This window comes from Nesoenas mayeri (genome assembly GCF_963082525.1).
Source record: "Nesoenas mayeri genome assembly, chromosome: 17".
NCBI classification, from domain to species: Eukaryota; Metazoa; Chordata; class Aves; order Columbiformes; family Columbidae; genus Nesoenas; species Nesoenas mayeri.
The window spans coordinates 5,356,203-5,374,858 of record NC_137565.1 but is presented as its reverse complement, the minus strand read 5'-3'; the positions used below and the strand labels follow the sequence as shown (position 1 = coordinate 5,374,858).

Here is an 18,656-nt window from a genome sequence, read left to right as displayed (position 1 = left end):
TCAAAAACACATTCGCCCACTTCCGTGCAAAGAAACAGGAACCCGGAGTCCCCCAGCATCGCTGCCTGTGTCTGCTCCGCATGCACATTAGAAAAATATATTTTATTTAAATTCTACTTTTTCTCCGCGGAGTTTTCTTCTCTCTCTTTGAATATAGATTGAGGGGTGTCTCTAGATTCCGACCTGCACATGTCATTTCTAGCAAGATCAAGAGTCCCAAGCCAATCATTAAATACCTAAACTCTAGAAAAGGCTGCGTACAATATATGGCTTTTGCACCTACATCCAAAAGGGACACGCGGGATGGGAGGAGACAGAGCTCGTTTGTGGCAAAGCCGGGACGGGCTGGGAGGTGACACAGGGTGAGGACAGCTGGGGACACATGCAGCGCTGCACAAAGCCAACGTAGCGAACAGCGTTTTCCCGAGGCTCTGGGAGATGCTTTGGCTTCACTTGCTTGTTGGGAGGAGAGGGTGGGCTGAGGTGGGGGTCCCACAGGCAGGATTTGGCCATTGGGACATGGCCACCCCCTTGGGAGGCACCGCTGTCCCCTGCACACCCCTCTTGTTTTCCATCACCCCAAGCAGGATCCAAGGGGGCATCACCCACGTGGTGCCAACCCCCCAGGTCTCTCCTTCCTTGGGAAGGGCAATAGGCTCCATGGGGTTCAGGCAGCTCCCCCAGGGATGGGCATGGAGCGAGGGGATGTTAGGGACACACGTGCCCATTGCCAAGGCAGCCGAAATGGGAGTGGGACAGAGCAGGAACCCCATAGCGGGGGGAATGAAGGCACCCACATCCCCTGGGATCCGCGTCGGCATCGGCCAAGCAAGCTCAGCGCTGGCTGGGGACCACTCGATGCTCATGCAGGGAGTTAATTAACAGCTAATAGCAGCAGATGGAGAATTAAAAGAAAAGCCACCCACTGGGTGGAAGGAGGTAGAGGCCGGGCAGACCGAGCCTTTCCTCGCCACACAGGGTCAGGTCCCCCCCACCATCATCATCATCATCATCATCTTGGGTAATAATCGTCCGGCACCCCCGACAGATTTCGGAGTTTCAGAGCTGCATCCACTGTTTTGATGTAGCCGCTGATCATCTTCCGCATCTCAGGAGTGTATGGATCATATTCCAATTTCCTCAAGCCCGATCGCTTGAAGTTGCCGTCCTTCTGTCCCTCGACGCAGAGCAGCCTGTCCTGGCAGGCGGTGATGCCCAGCAGCCCCACCATGCGCTGCAGCTGCACAAAGAGGTCCTGCTTCAGGTCCTCGAAATGCACCACCAGCACCTTCTTGCCGTAGCGCAGCCAGTCCAGCGTGTGGGTTGCCCACCAGGGCGCGTAGTTGGCCACAAACTCTGGCCATTCTGGAAGGAGCAGAGGACACCGTTAGTGGATGTCTCCCCATGTCCTCCTGCATCCCCCATCTCTCATTCCAGAAGCCTGAGCTCCCTGCTGAAATCATAGAATCATTTTGGTTGGAAGAGACACTCAAGATCATTGAATCCAAACTTTTGACCAAATCTTTCAGTTATCACAGAATCACGGAATGTTTTGGGTTGAAAAGACCTTTAAAGCTCATCCAGTTCATGCCATGAGCAGGGACATCTTCACCAGCTCAGGTTGCTCAGAGCCCCGTCCAGCCTGGCCTGGAATGTCTCCAGGGATGGTTCATCCACCACCTCTCTGGCCAACCTGCGTCAGGCTCTCACCACCCTCAGGGGCAACAATTTCTTCCCCATGTCCAGTCTGAACCTCCCCTCCTTTAGTTTAAAACCATCACCCCTTGTCCTATCACAAAAGGTCCTGCTAAAAAGTCTGTCCCCAAATTATCCCTCTCACTAATTGATCCTCCCTTATAAATCAGTTGATAAAAGGGATAATGAAACATCAATAACAAGCCACAACTCTCCTGGCAGCGCCCTATACATCCATCTCATAAAGCATAAAAGCTTTGGGTATCTGCCTCTTCCTCTCATCCTCCCCCAGAAACTGATGTCTGATTAATAGCTTAACTCTATTTAATTCCCCAAAGAATCGTTAAACACAGTATCTGTTTCATTAAACAGATACAGGACAATTCACCTTGTGTAATCATATCACATAAAACTTTGCTTTGGAGCCGCTCCAGGGATATTGTAAAATTAATGTCACGGAACCAAGTGGAGGTTTCACGGCAGCCGTGGCCTCTGTGGGCTCCACGAGGGCTGGGAACTGTGGGGAAGGAAAATCCCTCCCAGCACCAGCAGCTGTGGGCGAGCCTGGTGCCTTACTTTTTCCTTTTCCCCCCAAATTAGCTCCTGGGAGAAGGAAACAGTTTGGAGAGCTGGGCTGCAGAACGCAAGGGGATTTCTGCAGGGTGAGCTGGCCATGGGAGCCCCCTGCCCTCTCTTAATTACTCACCTTTAATCGCTTTATTTTGTCCTCTCGATGATTTATTTAACCCTGCACCCCAGTGCTAACTGCAGATGTGGGACAAATGAACCATCCTCATTGAGCGTTCACTCTTCATGGGGGGTCAGTGAATTGGGGGGGTGTCCAGCCACCCCCCTGTGCCAAACCAACAGCTCTCAGCAACCCCCCAGCCTTTGAAAATCTCCATCTTTCTGGGCAAGTTGTTTCAAGGGTAATTAACCTGACAATTAACCCAGCAGCTAACTACACCATACATCCTTTGGAAAGAATTTGGGGGTGTTTTTTGATACGTGTCCAAATGAGACTATGCCAGGGTGCAGGGAAGGGTCCCCTCTGTCTGTACCCCATCCCTGTGGGGACACAAGGTTTGGGACAGCCCAGGGGGTGCAGGGACTCAGGAAGGTTCTTCTGGGCTGGTTTTCAGGCTCCAGTGAGGGGTTCATCCTGCCGCCCCCATCCTGGCTTTATCTGCAATTTGCAGCTCTCCTTTGGGATGCCGTAGATGTGGATAAAAACTATAGCAAGATGCTCATACTCCACTGTGGTGGGGGCAACGTCCCCCCCAAGGAAGAAAAGCCACTGAGGAAGCAGTGGGACATTTCTGTTCCCTGGTTTTATGGGATGGGACCATGGGGACAGTGGAGTTGAGCTGCCTCTGGCAATGCAAGCACATGGTGACAACGAAATCCAGGCATATAACAGCAACAATAGCAAAAGCTCCCCTTAAATAAACTCAGAATTAAGGGTAGCAGATGTTCAATCAAGCTAAATATTTTAACTCTTTCCAATGAAGTCAATGCCACAACAGTAATTTCTAAATTGCGATAATTAACAAGCCTCCACAACACTCCTGTGCATAGGAAAGGTGGTGTCTGGGAGCACAAAAATAACACCTGTCCCTACAAATGTCCCTTGGGTTGGGCTGTAGCTGCCATTGCTGCCAGTGAAAAGGTGACAAAGGGACAGGGGACATCACAGGCACTGCCCTGCGCATCAGCTGGGTCTGTCCTCCTACACCTGCAGCCCTTGCAACCCAACACAGCACCCAACAGCCAAGCATCTCTGCTTCTCCATCCCATTCCCATCCCACTCCATCCCGTTCCCATCCCATCCACACAGGAGCCCGCGGCTATGCCAGGCAATGCTGTGGATCATGCCAGGAGATGGACACAGGGACCCCAAAGTGGTGGCACAGCCAAGACTCCCCCACAGAGACCAGGCTCAGGCTTTGATGGGCTTTAACACCAGTTTTACAGCTCCAGTAACTGAGCCCCCCAGCCTACCTTTGCCCTTCCAGTGGGCATGGGCAGCGAAGCCGATGTGACCCCCATATTTGCGGTTGAACTCGGCCATCAGAGCCTTGTAGGGGTTGCGGATGAGCAGGATGGCAGCGTCAAAGGATTCAATCTCCTTCTGGCCACTCTCATGGGTTTTGATGCAAATCGTCCTCCCGCTGCGCCAGTGGTCCCTCTCGCCCTTGAACCCTGCCAGGACACAGCAAGCAGGTGTCTGAGAACCGGCTGGTGCTGACGTTAATAAAAATAATAAAAGCAAGCTACAGCTGGGGCTTGTGGTAGAATTTACATCCATCTCCCAGATGGAAATCATTTATTTGCCTGAGTTATGAGTCAATGAGAGGGTGGGTTGTGGGCATGGGGACTGACCAGGGGGGTCAATGTTCCTCAGCTGCCCTGACAGGTCACTATTTTTATCTGCAGTTACTCAGGATCCACATCGGTACATTTGTCCTTCAGGATACCGGTGTCACCAGCACTGTGTGCTCCCAAATCCTGCATGAGTCCTCCTTACCCCACAGCTGTGACTTTATTTGCTTCTCACTTTATGCATCCCAGGATGAGAGTGTCCACAAACAGCAGCTCCTGGGGAAATCTGATCAAAAAAACCCATCATCCTTTTTTGGGGGGGCAAAAAAGGCAGGAATTGCCTTGTTTGCCAGGGTCAGAGTTGCTCTGGTCCCTCCTCTAGAAAATTCTAACCGCCATGGTGGGTTAAAAACCAACGGCATAATGGTGAAACCCCAGTTCTACCCCAAACGGGTCCTTGCCAAGGCTAGTGTGTAGCACATTTAGGTTCTGGACAGGACATATGTGATGTCAGGTCCTTTTGATTCCCTTTGGACCAGGACACATCCAGCTCAAACCATCCTAGGGAGCAGCACTGGTGGTACCCAGCACTGCTGTCCCCTCTTGCAAACCCAAGGGGTGACACCAGGACCTTCTCCCAGCTCCGGTGGGACTGGGGCACCCTCAGCAATGAACCCCCCCCTCACCTTTGTTGTAGAGAGACCCATCGAAGTAGTAGCTGCCGGTGTAGAAGCCAGTGGCCAGCTCGATGAGGTGGCGTGCCCAGGTGTTGCCGGCGCCGGGGAAGCTGGCCAGGGCCACCAGCTGCTTGGCCCGGCTGGGGAGGAACCTCCTGTCCATGCAGCGGTTGTCTGCAGGGAGAGCAGCCCCGACACATCAGGGTAACAGAATTTTCCTAGAGATATCTTGCTTCCTACAGAGATAACCCACTTCCAACAGAGATATCCCGGTTCTGACAAGAGGCAGAGAGCAAACTGCTCTCTCCTGCACTGAGCCAGGCAGTAATTAAAGCTGTTTGTGCAGGGGAGGATTGACTTCCCAGGAATTTAAAATAAATGGTGATTTTTAATGAGAGCCAAATAGACGGTCCATCTCATGCTCACTTTCTGCTGGTGTGCCTGGGCAGGAGCTGGAGCGCTCCCTGCCCATCCCCTGCCCGCAGCAGGCAGGGCCAGCCCGGCGCTGCCTCACCTTGAACTTGGGTCTGGTAGACGAGGAGATACTCGGCGGTGCCGCAGCTCTCGAACTCCTCACCGGCGCATTTCTGGGCGCAGAGCTGCTCGTCCTCGCGCTCGTGCAGGGTGAAGAGTGTGGTGGGGAAGCCGCAGCGGCAGGAGGTCCCGGCCAGCGCCGACAGTGGGTACTCCTGCAGGGACAGGGGAAGGGAGGGAAGGGGAGCTGGTGGCACCAGGTCCAGTCCCCACTGCAGACCCTTCTTCTGTCCCCCGTACCCATTCTCACCCTCCCAGCCCCGCTGTGCGGCGCAGGGTGGCTTGCAGCATCCTTCAAACTATTACAGCATCCTTCAAGCTGGCTGCAGCATCCTTTGAATTTGTCGCAGCATCCTTTCAGCTGGTTGCAGCATCCTTCAAACCAGCCACCCAAGCAGCCCATTGCAGACACCCAAAACCCCCTGCACCCTGACTTTCCCATGGCATGGCCAAGCCGCCTGCAGGCTCGGGCAGCAAAGCAGCCAGGCACTGGTGCTCCCGGCAGAGCTGCGGCATGTCATTTGTGAGTTTGTCACCCACACCGAGGTCACTAAGAGCCATCACACAGCCCCATGGAGGACTTGCCGGCGTTTCAAAGCACAGAGTTATGAGGCCTGTTCAGCGATTTACTGCCAGGCTGTGGCAGCACCGGGTTAATCGAGGGGCTCCGGTTATTTACACACCGAGCAATGGGAAAGAGGAGCCAGCAATGGAGCAGCTGCTTGTATTTAAGTGATGTGATGGTTTATTCCCCACTGTCCTCTACCGGGGAGGCCATGAAGGGAGGACAGGACTGTCCCCACCTGCAGCTCTTTCTTTTCCTCTAATAATTTACCTAATTTTAATTAATAAATACTCCAGCAATGCCCACTGCCAGCCTTTTCCCTTCCTGATGACACAATCAATTTGAGCCTTTATAGTTTGGATACACAGAATTATTACACTAAATCAGACTGAAATTTACCCAGTGTGACCCTTTCTGGTGACAATTTACATGATTAAGCTTTCAACCTGCACCCTCCAGCCCCCTGGTACCTTCTCGGTGCAGAAGTCCACACATTTGTCCACCGACATGTTCAGCATGAGCCGGCTGACAGGCAGGGCGATGGAGACATTGTCTGGCTGGCGGAAGCACCCCCGAAATATCGCACTGCCATCTGTGAGGGACAGAGGGATCACAGGGGTGCTGGGAGCAATGCTGACCCAGCCCCAAGGGGGTGCACCCCAAAAATGATGTTGCTACACCCTGTGCACCCCAGGCCCAGGAACAAGAGTCTCTGCATGCCACCGTGTCTCCATCCCCATTGCTTCCTCTAGCTGCTCATCAGCACAGCAGCCACTTTTCTCTGGCTCTCATCACCCTCCGGCATCCCTGGAGGGGTTGAACAAGCACAGAGATGAGATTCTTAGGGACAGGGTTTTGTGCCAGTGTTGGTTTATGATTGGCCTCGATGATCTTGAGGGGATCCCCATGGTTTGTAGGAGAAAAACCACCCCAGACACAGACCTGAACCCCACAAAGCCACCACCTGGTTCACACAGCACGGGGACATTGGGACTCCCTCCCATCGGCACCATGAGGGGTCCCCCCACTTCGGGGCCGAGTCAGGACATGGATGCTACCAACTTACACCTCCTGGCTGACTCCTGGGCCAGCTCCAGGCGGTAGATGGACAGGCGGTTGACCCCCCCGCAGATGTTGCTCCTCTCCCCCTTGCACTCCATGTTGCACTCGGACTCGCTGGCATTCGACGCTTGGATCTTGTGCCCGCAGTAACACTCGGCGCCAAACTCCAGCCCCGCGTAGAGGTAACCCCTGGGGAGAGGGAGATGGGGTGGTCAGCACATCCCCGGTCACCCCCTGGCTCCAGGGGGGTTTGCAGGAGCATCCCCAGTGCTGAGAGCAGCACAGCACCCAAGGGTTCCTTGCTGGACTAGGGGAGCATTGTAGGTCCCCTTCAACTGAAAACACTGGGCGCTTCAAAAACACAGACCCACTTTGAAATCACAGTATCTCTGCAACCACAAACTGCCCATGAATGAAACTCTTACAGTCCAAACAGCAGGTGGAGGGAACAAAGAGCATTTACAAAAAGGTTACTAAAACCTGGTATCTCATTGAAGCGTTTGAAAATTTTTGTGTCGTTGTAACATGTTTGGTCCATCTTTTCCAAACACCCTCTAGTCTATTTTATTCTTTCCATCCTATTCCTACTCCCCAGCACTGAATCAGAGCCCTTACAGCCCCTTGCCCCATATGAGGATGGAGTCCATCATCATCCCCCCCAACCTTTTTCAGGGGGAGGAAAATGGGGTCCTGGTAAACACTAGTGAATTAAAAAACAAACAAACAATAAAAAAAAAATCAAAATGGCATGAACATAAAGATAAGAGAAGAAAGGAAGGGGAGGGGAGGGGGGCAGCCGGGGCAAGGAACTGTGACAGCAGAGGAACGCTGATGTTGAGCGGGAATTGATGGAGATGCGGTGCAGGAGTTGATGGAGATGTTGGAATTGATGGAGACGTGGTGCTCGTCTCCCACCCTACCGTTCGGCACAGTTGTCCTGGCAACGGAAGACTGTCATCTTCTTGTAGTCGAAGAAGGACACACCGCGCAGCGTGCGCCGGCGAGTGTTGTCCACGTAGCAGCCGACATATCTCGCTGTGGGGAAGAGGAGAGGGGGTGAGAACCAGTCGAGGTGAGCACACTGAGTTCTCACCCCCTCTTTTGACTTTTCCCTAAATAGGGACGTGCAGCAATGTTTGTTCACTTGATTTAGAAGCTCATGTCTGGGTATAACGCATCCCTGCAAATGCTGCGAGGAAAGGCAAAGCCCAGAAACACCCTCTCTGGAGAGCAAGGATGCTGTTGCTCTGTACCGGGGCTTCTCCTCTTCCTTCCCACCAGCCTCAAAACTGAGCAAAGCGGCTCCAAAAAGAGACAAGTTATGTGGTAAAATAACCCATCCCCTTTACTCTGCACCATCAGGAACACAGGGGTGGGCAGGATGGAGAAATACATTTTAAAACAAATTTTCTTCAGCCAGCAGCTCATTTTCCCCATCCCAGCCATCGAGGTGGCGGATATTTGCCAAGCACTAACACTTGGCAAAGTAAAGGCCGATGCCTGTGCAAATGAAGATGCCGGTAGACAGGGCACAGAGCTGAATAAATAGTTACGGTGAAATCATTTATTTGACAAATGGAGCCTTTCCCAATAACCTGAAAACAAGCAGCCACCTCCTTGCCTGTGCATCCGTTGCGATGCTCCGTGTCAGCTGGGGGTCTTGTTTTCACCCTGTGTCTCCTTTCATCTCCATGCCTTCATCACACACCAAATTATCCCTCTAACAGCAAAGCATCCCCACATGTGCTACTCCAATACCAAACCCTGCCATGGGATAACACTTCTCACCTCCTGCTTGGATTTTGCATCTGTTGGGGGTCCCTGAACCCAATGTCCTGCAGACCCCCCCACCTGGTGTGCCCCACACACAGACTCCCACCTTCCCCACCACCGCTGCAAACTGGCTTGTCCAGCCAGCCTGGAGGAAGAGGAAGATTGAAAGAAATAAATACACCTGATAACTTTAACCCCCAGAGTCATAACTCCTCGCTCCCAATTACTCGCAGCACAACGTGGTATTTCCACAGCACTGAGCAGGTTTCAGCAGGTCAGCTCGTTTGGGCCAGGACAGATCTAAGCAGCGTGGCATGACTCCAGTTGTTTGCACAGAGCTGGTGATTGATGTGTGTCACCTTCAATCCATCACTTTCATCATCTGCGTGCTGCAACTTATTAGGAAGGCAACCAGAATAATTAGGGAGAGACGAGGACAAGAAGTGAAGGAGGAGCAAGAGTGGGTACAGGGACATCTTTGGCTGTGTCCCTCTTTTTTCATGGCGTCACTTGCTCGTGTGACACAGTGGGGTCCAGCTACAACTGGCAACAGCTGGAGATGTAAAGCAAAGGACCAGAGACAGACATGGCACTCGCTGCTCCCCAAAATGCCCCCACATTTAAGGCAAGAGATGCACCTTTGCACAGGCATGCGGAGGAGACGAAGCCGTTCCCTGGCAGATGGGGCTGCCCTTGAGCTGTGCCTTGTAAAGCCGCAGCACTGGCCTGAAACTGGGGTTATCAGCAGATCAGGAGAGAGAAGAGGAGGAAGGCACGTTGCCCCAGCAAGCCAGAGCCACACACCATGCTAGCTAAACCAGAGTTGATTTTAGGAGCGGGATTCCCTGTGGGGTGATTTCACATGACAGAGCCTCCACAGCCACCTTGTTAAGCCATTCCCTGCTTAATTACCACTATCATTAAAACTTGCCTGCTCCTTCCAGCCAGCCCAGGAGGAGCAGGGGAGCAAGGGGCATGTCAGCACCTGTCTCCAAGGCTCTGCCAGCCCCATGGGCATGCCAGCTCAGGGAACTGATCAGGCTGGAGAATTTCTCTGCACCATCCTGCTCAGGAGATGCAGAGATGCTCTGCCATTAACCACTGCCCATATCAAGCCTTCCTGTATGAGATTAAGATTAAAAAGGAGAAAGACAATATTTGCAGAGCACCTGGGAACAGCTAAAAGCACTGATGTCTAAGACCAGCATCCTGTCCCTCGCAGCCCCCACCAGGGCCAGGCACGGTGGCACCGGCAGAGGTTAATGATGGGGGACACGGGGCATATGGCCAGGGACAGGAGCGACTGCTTGGGGTTAGTACGGTGAGCGACAGCTTGGGCTCGTCAGCCATCTGGTGAGGATTCACTAAATGTCAGTTCACATTAATGGAGCAACTCGGCCACATGCACCTCTGAAATGCTCCCAGAGAGCCCTCTGTCAGGGGGCACAACGGGAAAACTCCCTTTTCATCTCATTTTAGTCTCCCATAAGCACCACAAGCCATTTTTCCTCACCAGTCCAACCCTGGATTGTGTGTCTTGCCCAGAGTAAAGGTGGGTGTTGACCTGTGGTAGGCTGAGGGGACTAAGGCCTGGGGGATGAAGCCCGGCTCAGCATCATGACCCCCTGAAACCTCCAGCTTGTCATGGGGTGGGGGTTTCCTGCTTCTCTCCAAGCCACACACCCCCTGTTCCACCCAGGAGGATGCTCAGGGAACCACAGGAGCCGAGCCCTGTGGGCAGCTCCTAGAAAAGCCCGGCTTTGGGGCACAGGCTCAAGATCAGAGTCCAACCGTTAACCCACCCCTGGCACTAACTCATGTCCCTGAGAACCACATCTGTCCAACCCCTCCAGGGATGGTGACTCCAGCACTGCCCTGGGCAGCCTGTTCCAATGCCCCACAGCCCTTTGGGGAAGAAACTGCTCCCAAGATCCAACCTCAACCTCCTTCACTGGGGGGCAGCAGAGCCAGCACAGGGGGGACACACGATGTGTTTGGGGGAGATCTGCTGGCACTGGGTGCTTGTGAGTGCCAGAGAGGGAGGCGATGAGCTGAGTAATGACTGGGATGATGCAAAAGCCCTGATGGGCAGCTCACTGCCACCCAAATTCAGAGTAAGCATGTGAGTCTGTCTACACGCAGCTGCCTTCAGGATAAATAGATGACATTTTAAAAATCAATGAGAATGACTACATTCGGTTATCCTTGTTCATTAATAACAGTCCCACCTGACAACACACCGCACACCTCAGGCCGGGATCTCCTGGCTTGAAAAGTCAAACCCCAGCCCTGCCTGCTCAGCAATCTCTGCCAGCTCCTGCCTGAACGTACCAGTAAATAGAAAACAGGCCACAAATCTGTTTCTAAAGTTCATTGGGGCCAAAAAAATTAACACAGAATTTGGCCCATGGCACAGCCAAAGGATGGGAAGAAGATGGGGTGCAGCCTCTCCCCAGCTGGCACCCCTAAAAACACCTGTCCCAGCAAGGTGTAACCCAGAGCGTGATGGTGCGCAAGTGGGAAAGAGGGAAAATGGAAGAATAAAAGTGGATTATTGGCAGTTGGGGAGGAAGGAGTGGAAGGAGGGAGAAGATTTCTTCTGGGAATGTCCTCTGGACCAGTGGTCCCCGAAGCAGGGTGCTGCACCCCAGGGGATGCCCGGGGCAGCACGTTGGGGCACAGGAAGAAAATCTTAGCACTGGAGTAGCACATGCACGTGGCTCATAAATAAATAAATTCACATCTAATGGGAGCACATGCTCAGAAACTTGTTCCTGGCAGGGATGCACAACCAAACCAGCTCAGAGACCACTGCCCCGGCACATGAGGCTTCCCCAGGAGCGGCCAAGAGGATGGATCCCCCTGGCCCCGTGTGCCCCCAGCCCTTACCTCTGTCCTCTTCCTTCTCGCGGCCACTCCTGCCCCTGAGCGCCCAGCTCCGGCTGCTGCTGTGGTCTCCGGCTTTGCCCCTCTCCACTGGTTCCTTGGAGGTGCTTTTGAACCAGGGACCGTGTCGCCGTCCCCCCTCCGGCACTGTCGCCGCCGCCTTGAACCCACGGCTCAGCTGCATCACCCCCAGGTAGGGCAGCCCCGGTCCCTCCCTGGGGACACGCTGGGTCCCTGTCACCGTAGACTCCCCAGCAAAGCCCGAGTGCAGGAAAACCAAACTGCCTGCCGCCAGGTACAGAGCCAGCAGGGTGAAGAAACGCACGGGTTTGCGCCGAAAATACCGCTGGAGTTTTACCAATAATTTGGCCATAGCGTCTTCATCCCTTCCGCGGCAGCCGGCGCCGCGGGGGAGCTGCTCTCCGGCCCCAGGGGTGCTCCCAGGGAGTTCGCCCCCCCAGGCTGGAGGTGGCTCCCGGGGGAGCAGATGGATGCCCCAAAATCACAGCGAGGGCTGCAGAGTGAGGCTGTGCAAAGCTGTTGTCTGACCCTATTGAAGTCCAGGAGGGCTGGATAAGGCAGCGGGGGCGGATTTTGGGGTACCTCCCACTGTGCACGGGAGGTTTCTCCAGCGCTGGCCGTTGCCGCCGTCCCCGGTTTATTCTCCTCCTGGCAAAGCCCCCCGGCTGTGCCCCGGAGCCCGGGCTGCTGGAGGGATCATGTTAAGGAATGGGAGGGTTTGAAGGTGATTTGAAAGCCGATGAGCTGACGCAGCTCCTCTCGCTCGCTCGGCGGCCCTGGCTCTCACAGGCATCTCTCTAATGGCAACGACACCGGCCGCCTTTCAGACAAAGAATGAAAAGTCCCTGGACGCGTCTTGGAGCCTGAAATGCTGCCTGGGAGCCTTTGTTTGATGAAACCCCATTCATCTCACTCCCAGGGCAAGAAATCTCCACCTGTAAGTCAAAGAGAGAGGCACGCTCAGGAAAGCATCCCGGGCTGTGGGGAGATTCTGGTCCCTGTCCCCCTGCGTGGCCAGGGGGATGCCCGGACTCCCCACCACCTCCCAGCCCTGTGGAGGGGCCGTTCTGTGTCCCCCCAGCGCAAGGAGGCAGGACAGAAGGGAGATGTCGATGTGGTGCCCAGGACAAAGCCACACCGGGTTGTGTGGTGAGCTCCACCTTCACAGTGGGAAATGTCACTGCCACCGCACCCTGCCAGCATGCCAGAGGTGACAGGGACGGCCCCGTGCCCAGGGTGTGCTGGCTGTCACAGACCTGTCTTATTTTAGGAAAGGAGATGAAAATAAATGGAAAGACAAAGTGCTATTAGTTTAATGGCCTCTATGTTCCTGCCATCTGTCTTCAGTTGATTAAATAAAAAATATTGGTGGAACATATGGCATGAATTATACATAAATATTTTAATTTGGGTTCCCAGGGTGGTTATTCAAATACCTCTGGCTCTGCCAGGTGAACCTTTGTGGACATCAGGGCTGAGCACGGTGTGGGGGACAGATCACTGGGGGGTCATGAGCCCCTTGAGCTCCCCCAAACCACCCCCTCCCCAGCCACACTTGGTGCCCACACAGCCTGAGTAAAGGCTGAGTAAACTCTGAGTAGCAGCTGAGCAAGGAGACTGCTTGCTCTTTGAGCTTTTGCATTTGCAAACACCTCCATGGCAGGAGGAAGGTGGCACAGCTCAGGGAATGGTCCAACCCCTAGAGGCTGAATATGGGGCAGTTTGTGACAGTGCCGGGATGCAAACAGGATGGCTCCAGGGCTGTCCCTGGTCCCCGGTGTCCTCACTGCCACCCATGCTCCTCCCTGCCAGGGCTTAGTCCTGCCAGGCTACGGCAAGGAAGCACAGCATATAAAGAAGAGGCTTAAATTACTATCATTAAGCCATCTGGAGCTCATCCTTCTCCATCATGAACTGCGGAGTCGCAGGTCAATTACTGCACATTTGCATATATTCCATTAATGCTTCTGCTAATTGTCTGGAGGAGATAATGTGCTCGGCTTACGGCTCCCTCGCCGGCTATGGTTTACAAACAGCGGGTGCAGCAAATAGAGCCAGCACTGATGTTCACTGTGTCAACGGAGGATGGGGACATCGGGGCTGACTGGGAGGGTTAACCAGGGGGTCCCACCCTGCTGGTGGCCATTCAGGATAGGGGATGCTGACAGCACCCCACCACACTGCTCTGTGCACCCCCAGCCCTCCCCATGTTGTGTGGATGAAGCCAACATCGGGTGGATGGAGCAGCCACCTCAGCAGGACCCTGTGGGTCCCTGTCCCCACTGCAGCTTGCAATGGCGAGTGTCCCCCAGGGGTTGCATCGCACCCCCAACACTTGCACCCCCCAACGCCTGCACCCCTGGTGCAGCTCCTGCCAGGGGTTCAAGAGTGGAGCGGTGCCAGCCCAGCCTGTGGCGTGGCTGGAGGACAGCAGTGACACACTTTACCAGCCAAATTAACGATGCCAACAGGGACATTAACCAGCCAGTGCTGTGCAACAGGCAGTGATGCAAAACTGGGCTTTCAAGGGCTGCTGTGGGCAGTCGGGTACAAAGGCTGACACGAAAACTGCTCCCAGGCACTTTGCACTGTTACAAGCAGGCAGCTAGGATGGGGGGGAAAAAGGGGGACTGGTTCCTTTCCTACCTGCATTGCCACGCTCCTGCCAAGAGCTGAAATCCTCGTCCTGGCAGCGGGATGCCCGCTGACCATCCCTCCATGCCTGGACCACCTCCCTCTGAACATAACAGCACTGCAGCCAGCAGAAAGCAGGGGAGCTCTGCCCCATGCGTTTGGGGCTCTACAATTATGGGGCCAAGGAAATCTTCATTAATTTGCAAGATTTATCTTCCCCCCCGAGCAGAGCTGTTGCACGGGGAGGTGGGCACAGGTCCTGAGGAGGCTCCACTGTGTGGCGTGAGCATCTCTGTGACCGGGATGAACGAAGCGTCAATAAATTATACATTTGGGTCTTGTCTCCAAATTGCTCTGCAATTATTGAGCACCAAGGTTCAGTTGCCTTCAAGCACCACCTCACATCCAACCACGGCAAAACACACTAAGGGGCTCACGTGGTTCCCTCAGCACAGGAGAACAATCAACCCATTAAAAACAGCAAATTAATGAGCACAAGAGTTCCATTAGGAGGAGAAGGCGACCAAACTATCCAATTTCATCACATCATTAGCATTTCTTATCAGAGGGACAGGGAAAGAATAGGCCTTTAAAATACAGTGGGATGGGATGGAGTCTAATGACCACAGCAGGGCAACGTGCCGGGACTGCTGTCCTGTGGGACAGGCACCCACCTCGGTCCTGCACCCTGCTGAGCACCCCTGGGTGCTCACCCACTCTCCTGGGAGCACAGCACAGCTTCCTCCAAAAACACTTCTGCTGAGACCTAGAAAACAGAGGTGTGCAGGACACAGTGCCTGGTGTGCTCCCTGGACCTGCTGTCACCCAAAAGCCACCTGCTCTGATGAGGGGACCACATGCCTTCTCAGAAAGCCTCGTGTCCCTCCATCCCCACCCTCAGCTTCGCAGGGTGCTGGCAACGGGTGATTTCTGTCACTGCAGAGCAGCTCATGTGGCTTCACACCCTTGTGCCTCCCCAGCACAAGCACCAACCAGTGACACCAGCATAAACACCCAGGGACGCCAGTGCTGGCACCTCCCAAACCTTTCAGCCTCCATCCCCAGGAGTTCACCACAGCAGGAGCTTGGCTTTGCTGCCCAGGCGGAATTTGGGCAACTTGAGCTCCTAGGTCAATCCACCATCATCTTTGGCCCCATAAAAATGGATTTTTGCCCTTTCTCGCTCTTTGAAACAGAAGCAGCAAATGAGACACATCACACTGAATTTAAATACCATAACTGCTGGGAACAAAACTGAGATAAAATGGGACATTGAAAAATCGAGGTTTCCATTGCAGCAGGACAACCTGATGTGTCACATCTCCCCTTGAGCACCCAGCACATGCCTCTCCCAGGGCCAGTTGAGCACTCACCTGCCTTTAAATCAAAGCAAAGTTTATTTATTCAGCTGCTCCCTGCCTTAATTCTGCTGAGAAACATGTCTGTGCATCCCCTCCACTGGGAGAGGTGGACAGGAAAGGTTCATGTGTGCCTAAAAACAGCTAGCTCAGCAGATTTGGGGTGTCACAGCGAGTGGTGACTACTCTGTCCCTGTGTGGGGACACAACTCACCCCAGGGTCAGTACCTCTTCCTCTGTGGTGAGATGTTCCTCAGGCACATGCTTCCCTGGGGAACTTTTAAATCCCTTCTGTAGGCCAAACCACCAAGATATGCAAAGGAAAAACCTCTTATTCAGGATTTATTGGCCTGATTTGTAAATCCAGAGCAGGACCTGCCCATCTGCTGATAGATTTCTGTGCAGGATTTGCAAGCGTGTTGGAGGGTTTGTAAATCTTCTTCCCTTGCTGGGAATCGATGGAAGGGTTTAAACTCGCTTATGGGCAAAACCTGATTTTTAAATATTCTGGAGAAGATTTACCAATGGTCTCAGCACTTGACCAGGGCAAGGAGAAGCCAAAGCCACAAGCCCAGCTGGGCATGAAGCACTGAGCTTGGGAGGTATCACAGATCCTTCCCTCTGGAGGGATGAGTCTGCCCCAGACTAATTGATTAACGCCTATAAAAGGCGAGATCCACAGAAACGGGGCCATGCTAATTGGACAGCCTCCTATTAGCACTCCCTATACTCTCTAGACAATGAAAACTCGCCATGCACCAGCACCATTTATGCAAGGCCTGAGTTAGTTATAAATAAACCCTGGGGTAATAGGCTGGATCCTGCCCTGGGTTATTTCAACGCACCAAGAATGACCAGCCAGTGCTATCCAGAGAAGGGCTATTTTATTTAACCAAGTTGATTTAAGCAACTTTAAACCAATTTTTAAATATTACAACATTTGCTGTTGAGCTGCCCAGGTCTGTGAATTCCCACGAACACCCCAGCCCCCTGCCCAGGGGATGCTCATCCCCACCCCGACCCCGCAGCCATTGGCAGGATATGCTGTGGGGCAGGCAAGGGGATCCCCAAACCAAATCCAAGCTGGGGTGCAGAAATGCAGTTGCCTTCAGGCTGCTGATTTCCAGGTATTCCCACCCCTCCAGCATGCAGAAGTTTGCAGGGTTCCACTTGCTTCCCTATGTATTTTGCTTTACAGTGGCCCAACCGGAGCCAAAACGGGGGGTTTGTGCTTTGTACTCTGTTCCTCCGCATGCAATTACATCAAAGCCCGTTCCAGTCTCTTGTAGGATGAATTCCCCAAGCAAATGTGAAAATGCCTCAAAAAAGAAAAATGATTTAAGCCATGAATCATTTAAAAAGCACACGCCACGATGCCGATGGCAGGGGAGGAAATAGCCAAGTATTCCAGAGATTTAGGCAGGCGGAGGATGCTGGGGAACTGGGGAGATGATTTAACTGAGCCAGCACAGCAGAGATGCTGCAGCCCTTGCACCCAGTACCCCCATCCCAGCTGCTGACATGCACCCTGTGTTCCTGCATTATAATTATTATTTTAATTACCCCACAATCCCCAGAACATGTGTTATCTGACTCTCCCCATCAGCTTTATGCCATCTGCTGGCACCGGGCTTTCCTTTGCTGGCCCCCAGCCTCCCTCCCCGAGCATCCCTGCTGCCAGCATCAGCCCCATCCCCACCTGCAACGCTGAGAAGCCTATATTTCCCCATTATTTCCACTTTTTTCCTTGCAAGGCCAGAATGAGACCTCCATTGGGAGGTGGAGTGTCAGATTTGTGTCGGTGGTGACACACAGCGGTATTTGGGATAGGTCTTGGTGACACTAAGGGATACACCCCGGACTGCTGCGGAGTCTGCACTCCCTCTCCCCCTTTGTGCTATCCTCACCTGTGACACCCTTTCCACACTTAAACCCTGTGAAAAAGGTGATTTAACTTCATTCAGACAGCACTGAATGGGCTTAACCTAATGAGTTGTAATACATATTATGCTCTAGGTATTTCATGCCCAGTCTGCAAAATCCAGTTACGGTTTTCAATAAGACTTAGCGAGCTGAGATGCACACCGGAGGGGATGCATGCTCACATGGGGCTGCTCTGAACCAGGCGAGGAGGAGGATGGGAGGAAGGCAGGGGTGTCCCTAAGGAGACACAGCTGGATCCCATCCAGCTGCTGGCTCAGCAAAGCCGCCCCCAGCCTAGAGTGCTGCCAGGACCCTGCACATCGGGAACCCCAAAGCCAGGGTGACATTTGGGCAGGAGTGAGCCATAACCGACCCAAGCCCATTATCAAGAATAACTCGGCACAAATCCCTGGAGAGGGGAAGGTTGCGGCACTCGCAGGGTGGGAAGGTGCAGATGGGCCAGGGCCAGGCTGGGGGAGGACACCCCGGGGCTGGGGGCTTGGTCCCCACTGCCAGACTGTGCTTTCCAGCTCCAAATTGCTGAGAAACTTTATTTAATCCTGCCTTCACAGAAGAAATGGTTTATAATGCTCAGCTCAAGGTAACCTTCATGCAGCTTTCCAACTGTCTCTGCTTTTCCTGAACACATTTCTTTTAACTTCATATTAAAACATTCCAATAAGTTGTCAGCATAGGTATCGAAAGAAGAAAACAAGTAGGGGAGGTGTACTTGGAAGGATTAGCATCGCTCCCCATTTCTCTTGCCGAGGATGTTCCTGCACAAAGTCTCGGGAGGAAGAGGAGGAGGAGGAGGGCGAGCTCTCTCCGTGCTCGTCTCCCGCTCCGAAGCACGAAACCCTTTGGCGAGCAGCAGAATAGAGCGAAAAATCCCTACCCAGGCGAGAATCCCCAACAACTCCCGCCGAGCATCCTTAACCCCCGGGGAGCCGCCGAGCTCTCCTCGCTCCTCCTCACCGAACCGACCGCCACCCTCGCTCGGTGCCGCCGTCGGGGTCCCCCCACCCGGCCTGGGAGCTCCCGCCGCCCCCATATGCGCTGTGTTGCGCTTTTCTTAATTCATTCCCCCCCGTTTTTAACCGCCCCCAGCGCGGATGCCCCTTCCCCACAGCCCAACTTGGCGGCGGATCCCCCCGATCCCCCCGCCGCCCGCTCCTTACCCGCCCCGGCCGCTCTCCCAGGCCGGCC

At 53.7% G+C, this 18,656-nt stretch overlaps 1 protein-coding gene across 1 annotated transcript; it reads right to left on the bottom strand.

Annotated features, from left to right (window-relative positions):
• Positions 1-1,012: 1,012 nt before the first annotated feature.
• WSCD2 (WSC domain containing 2) lies at positions 1,013-11,896 on the bottom strand (the record flags this gene model as incomplete). Its single annotated transcript, XM_080355049.1, has 8 exons — positions 11,518-11,896; positions 7,776-7,890; positions 6,860-7,044; positions 6,264-6,385; positions 5,209-5,383; positions 4,704-4,868; positions 3,697-3,897; positions 1,013-1,365 (listed from the first exon to the last, which is right to left on the bottom strand). The coding sequence occupies exons 1-8, from the start codon at positions 11,885-11,887 to the stop codon at positions 1,013-1,015; spliced, it is 1,686 nt and encodes a 561-aa protein (XP_080211175.1). The 5' UTR covers positions 11,888-11,896.
• Between the last annotated feature and the right edge of the window lie 6,760 nt (positions 11,897-18,656).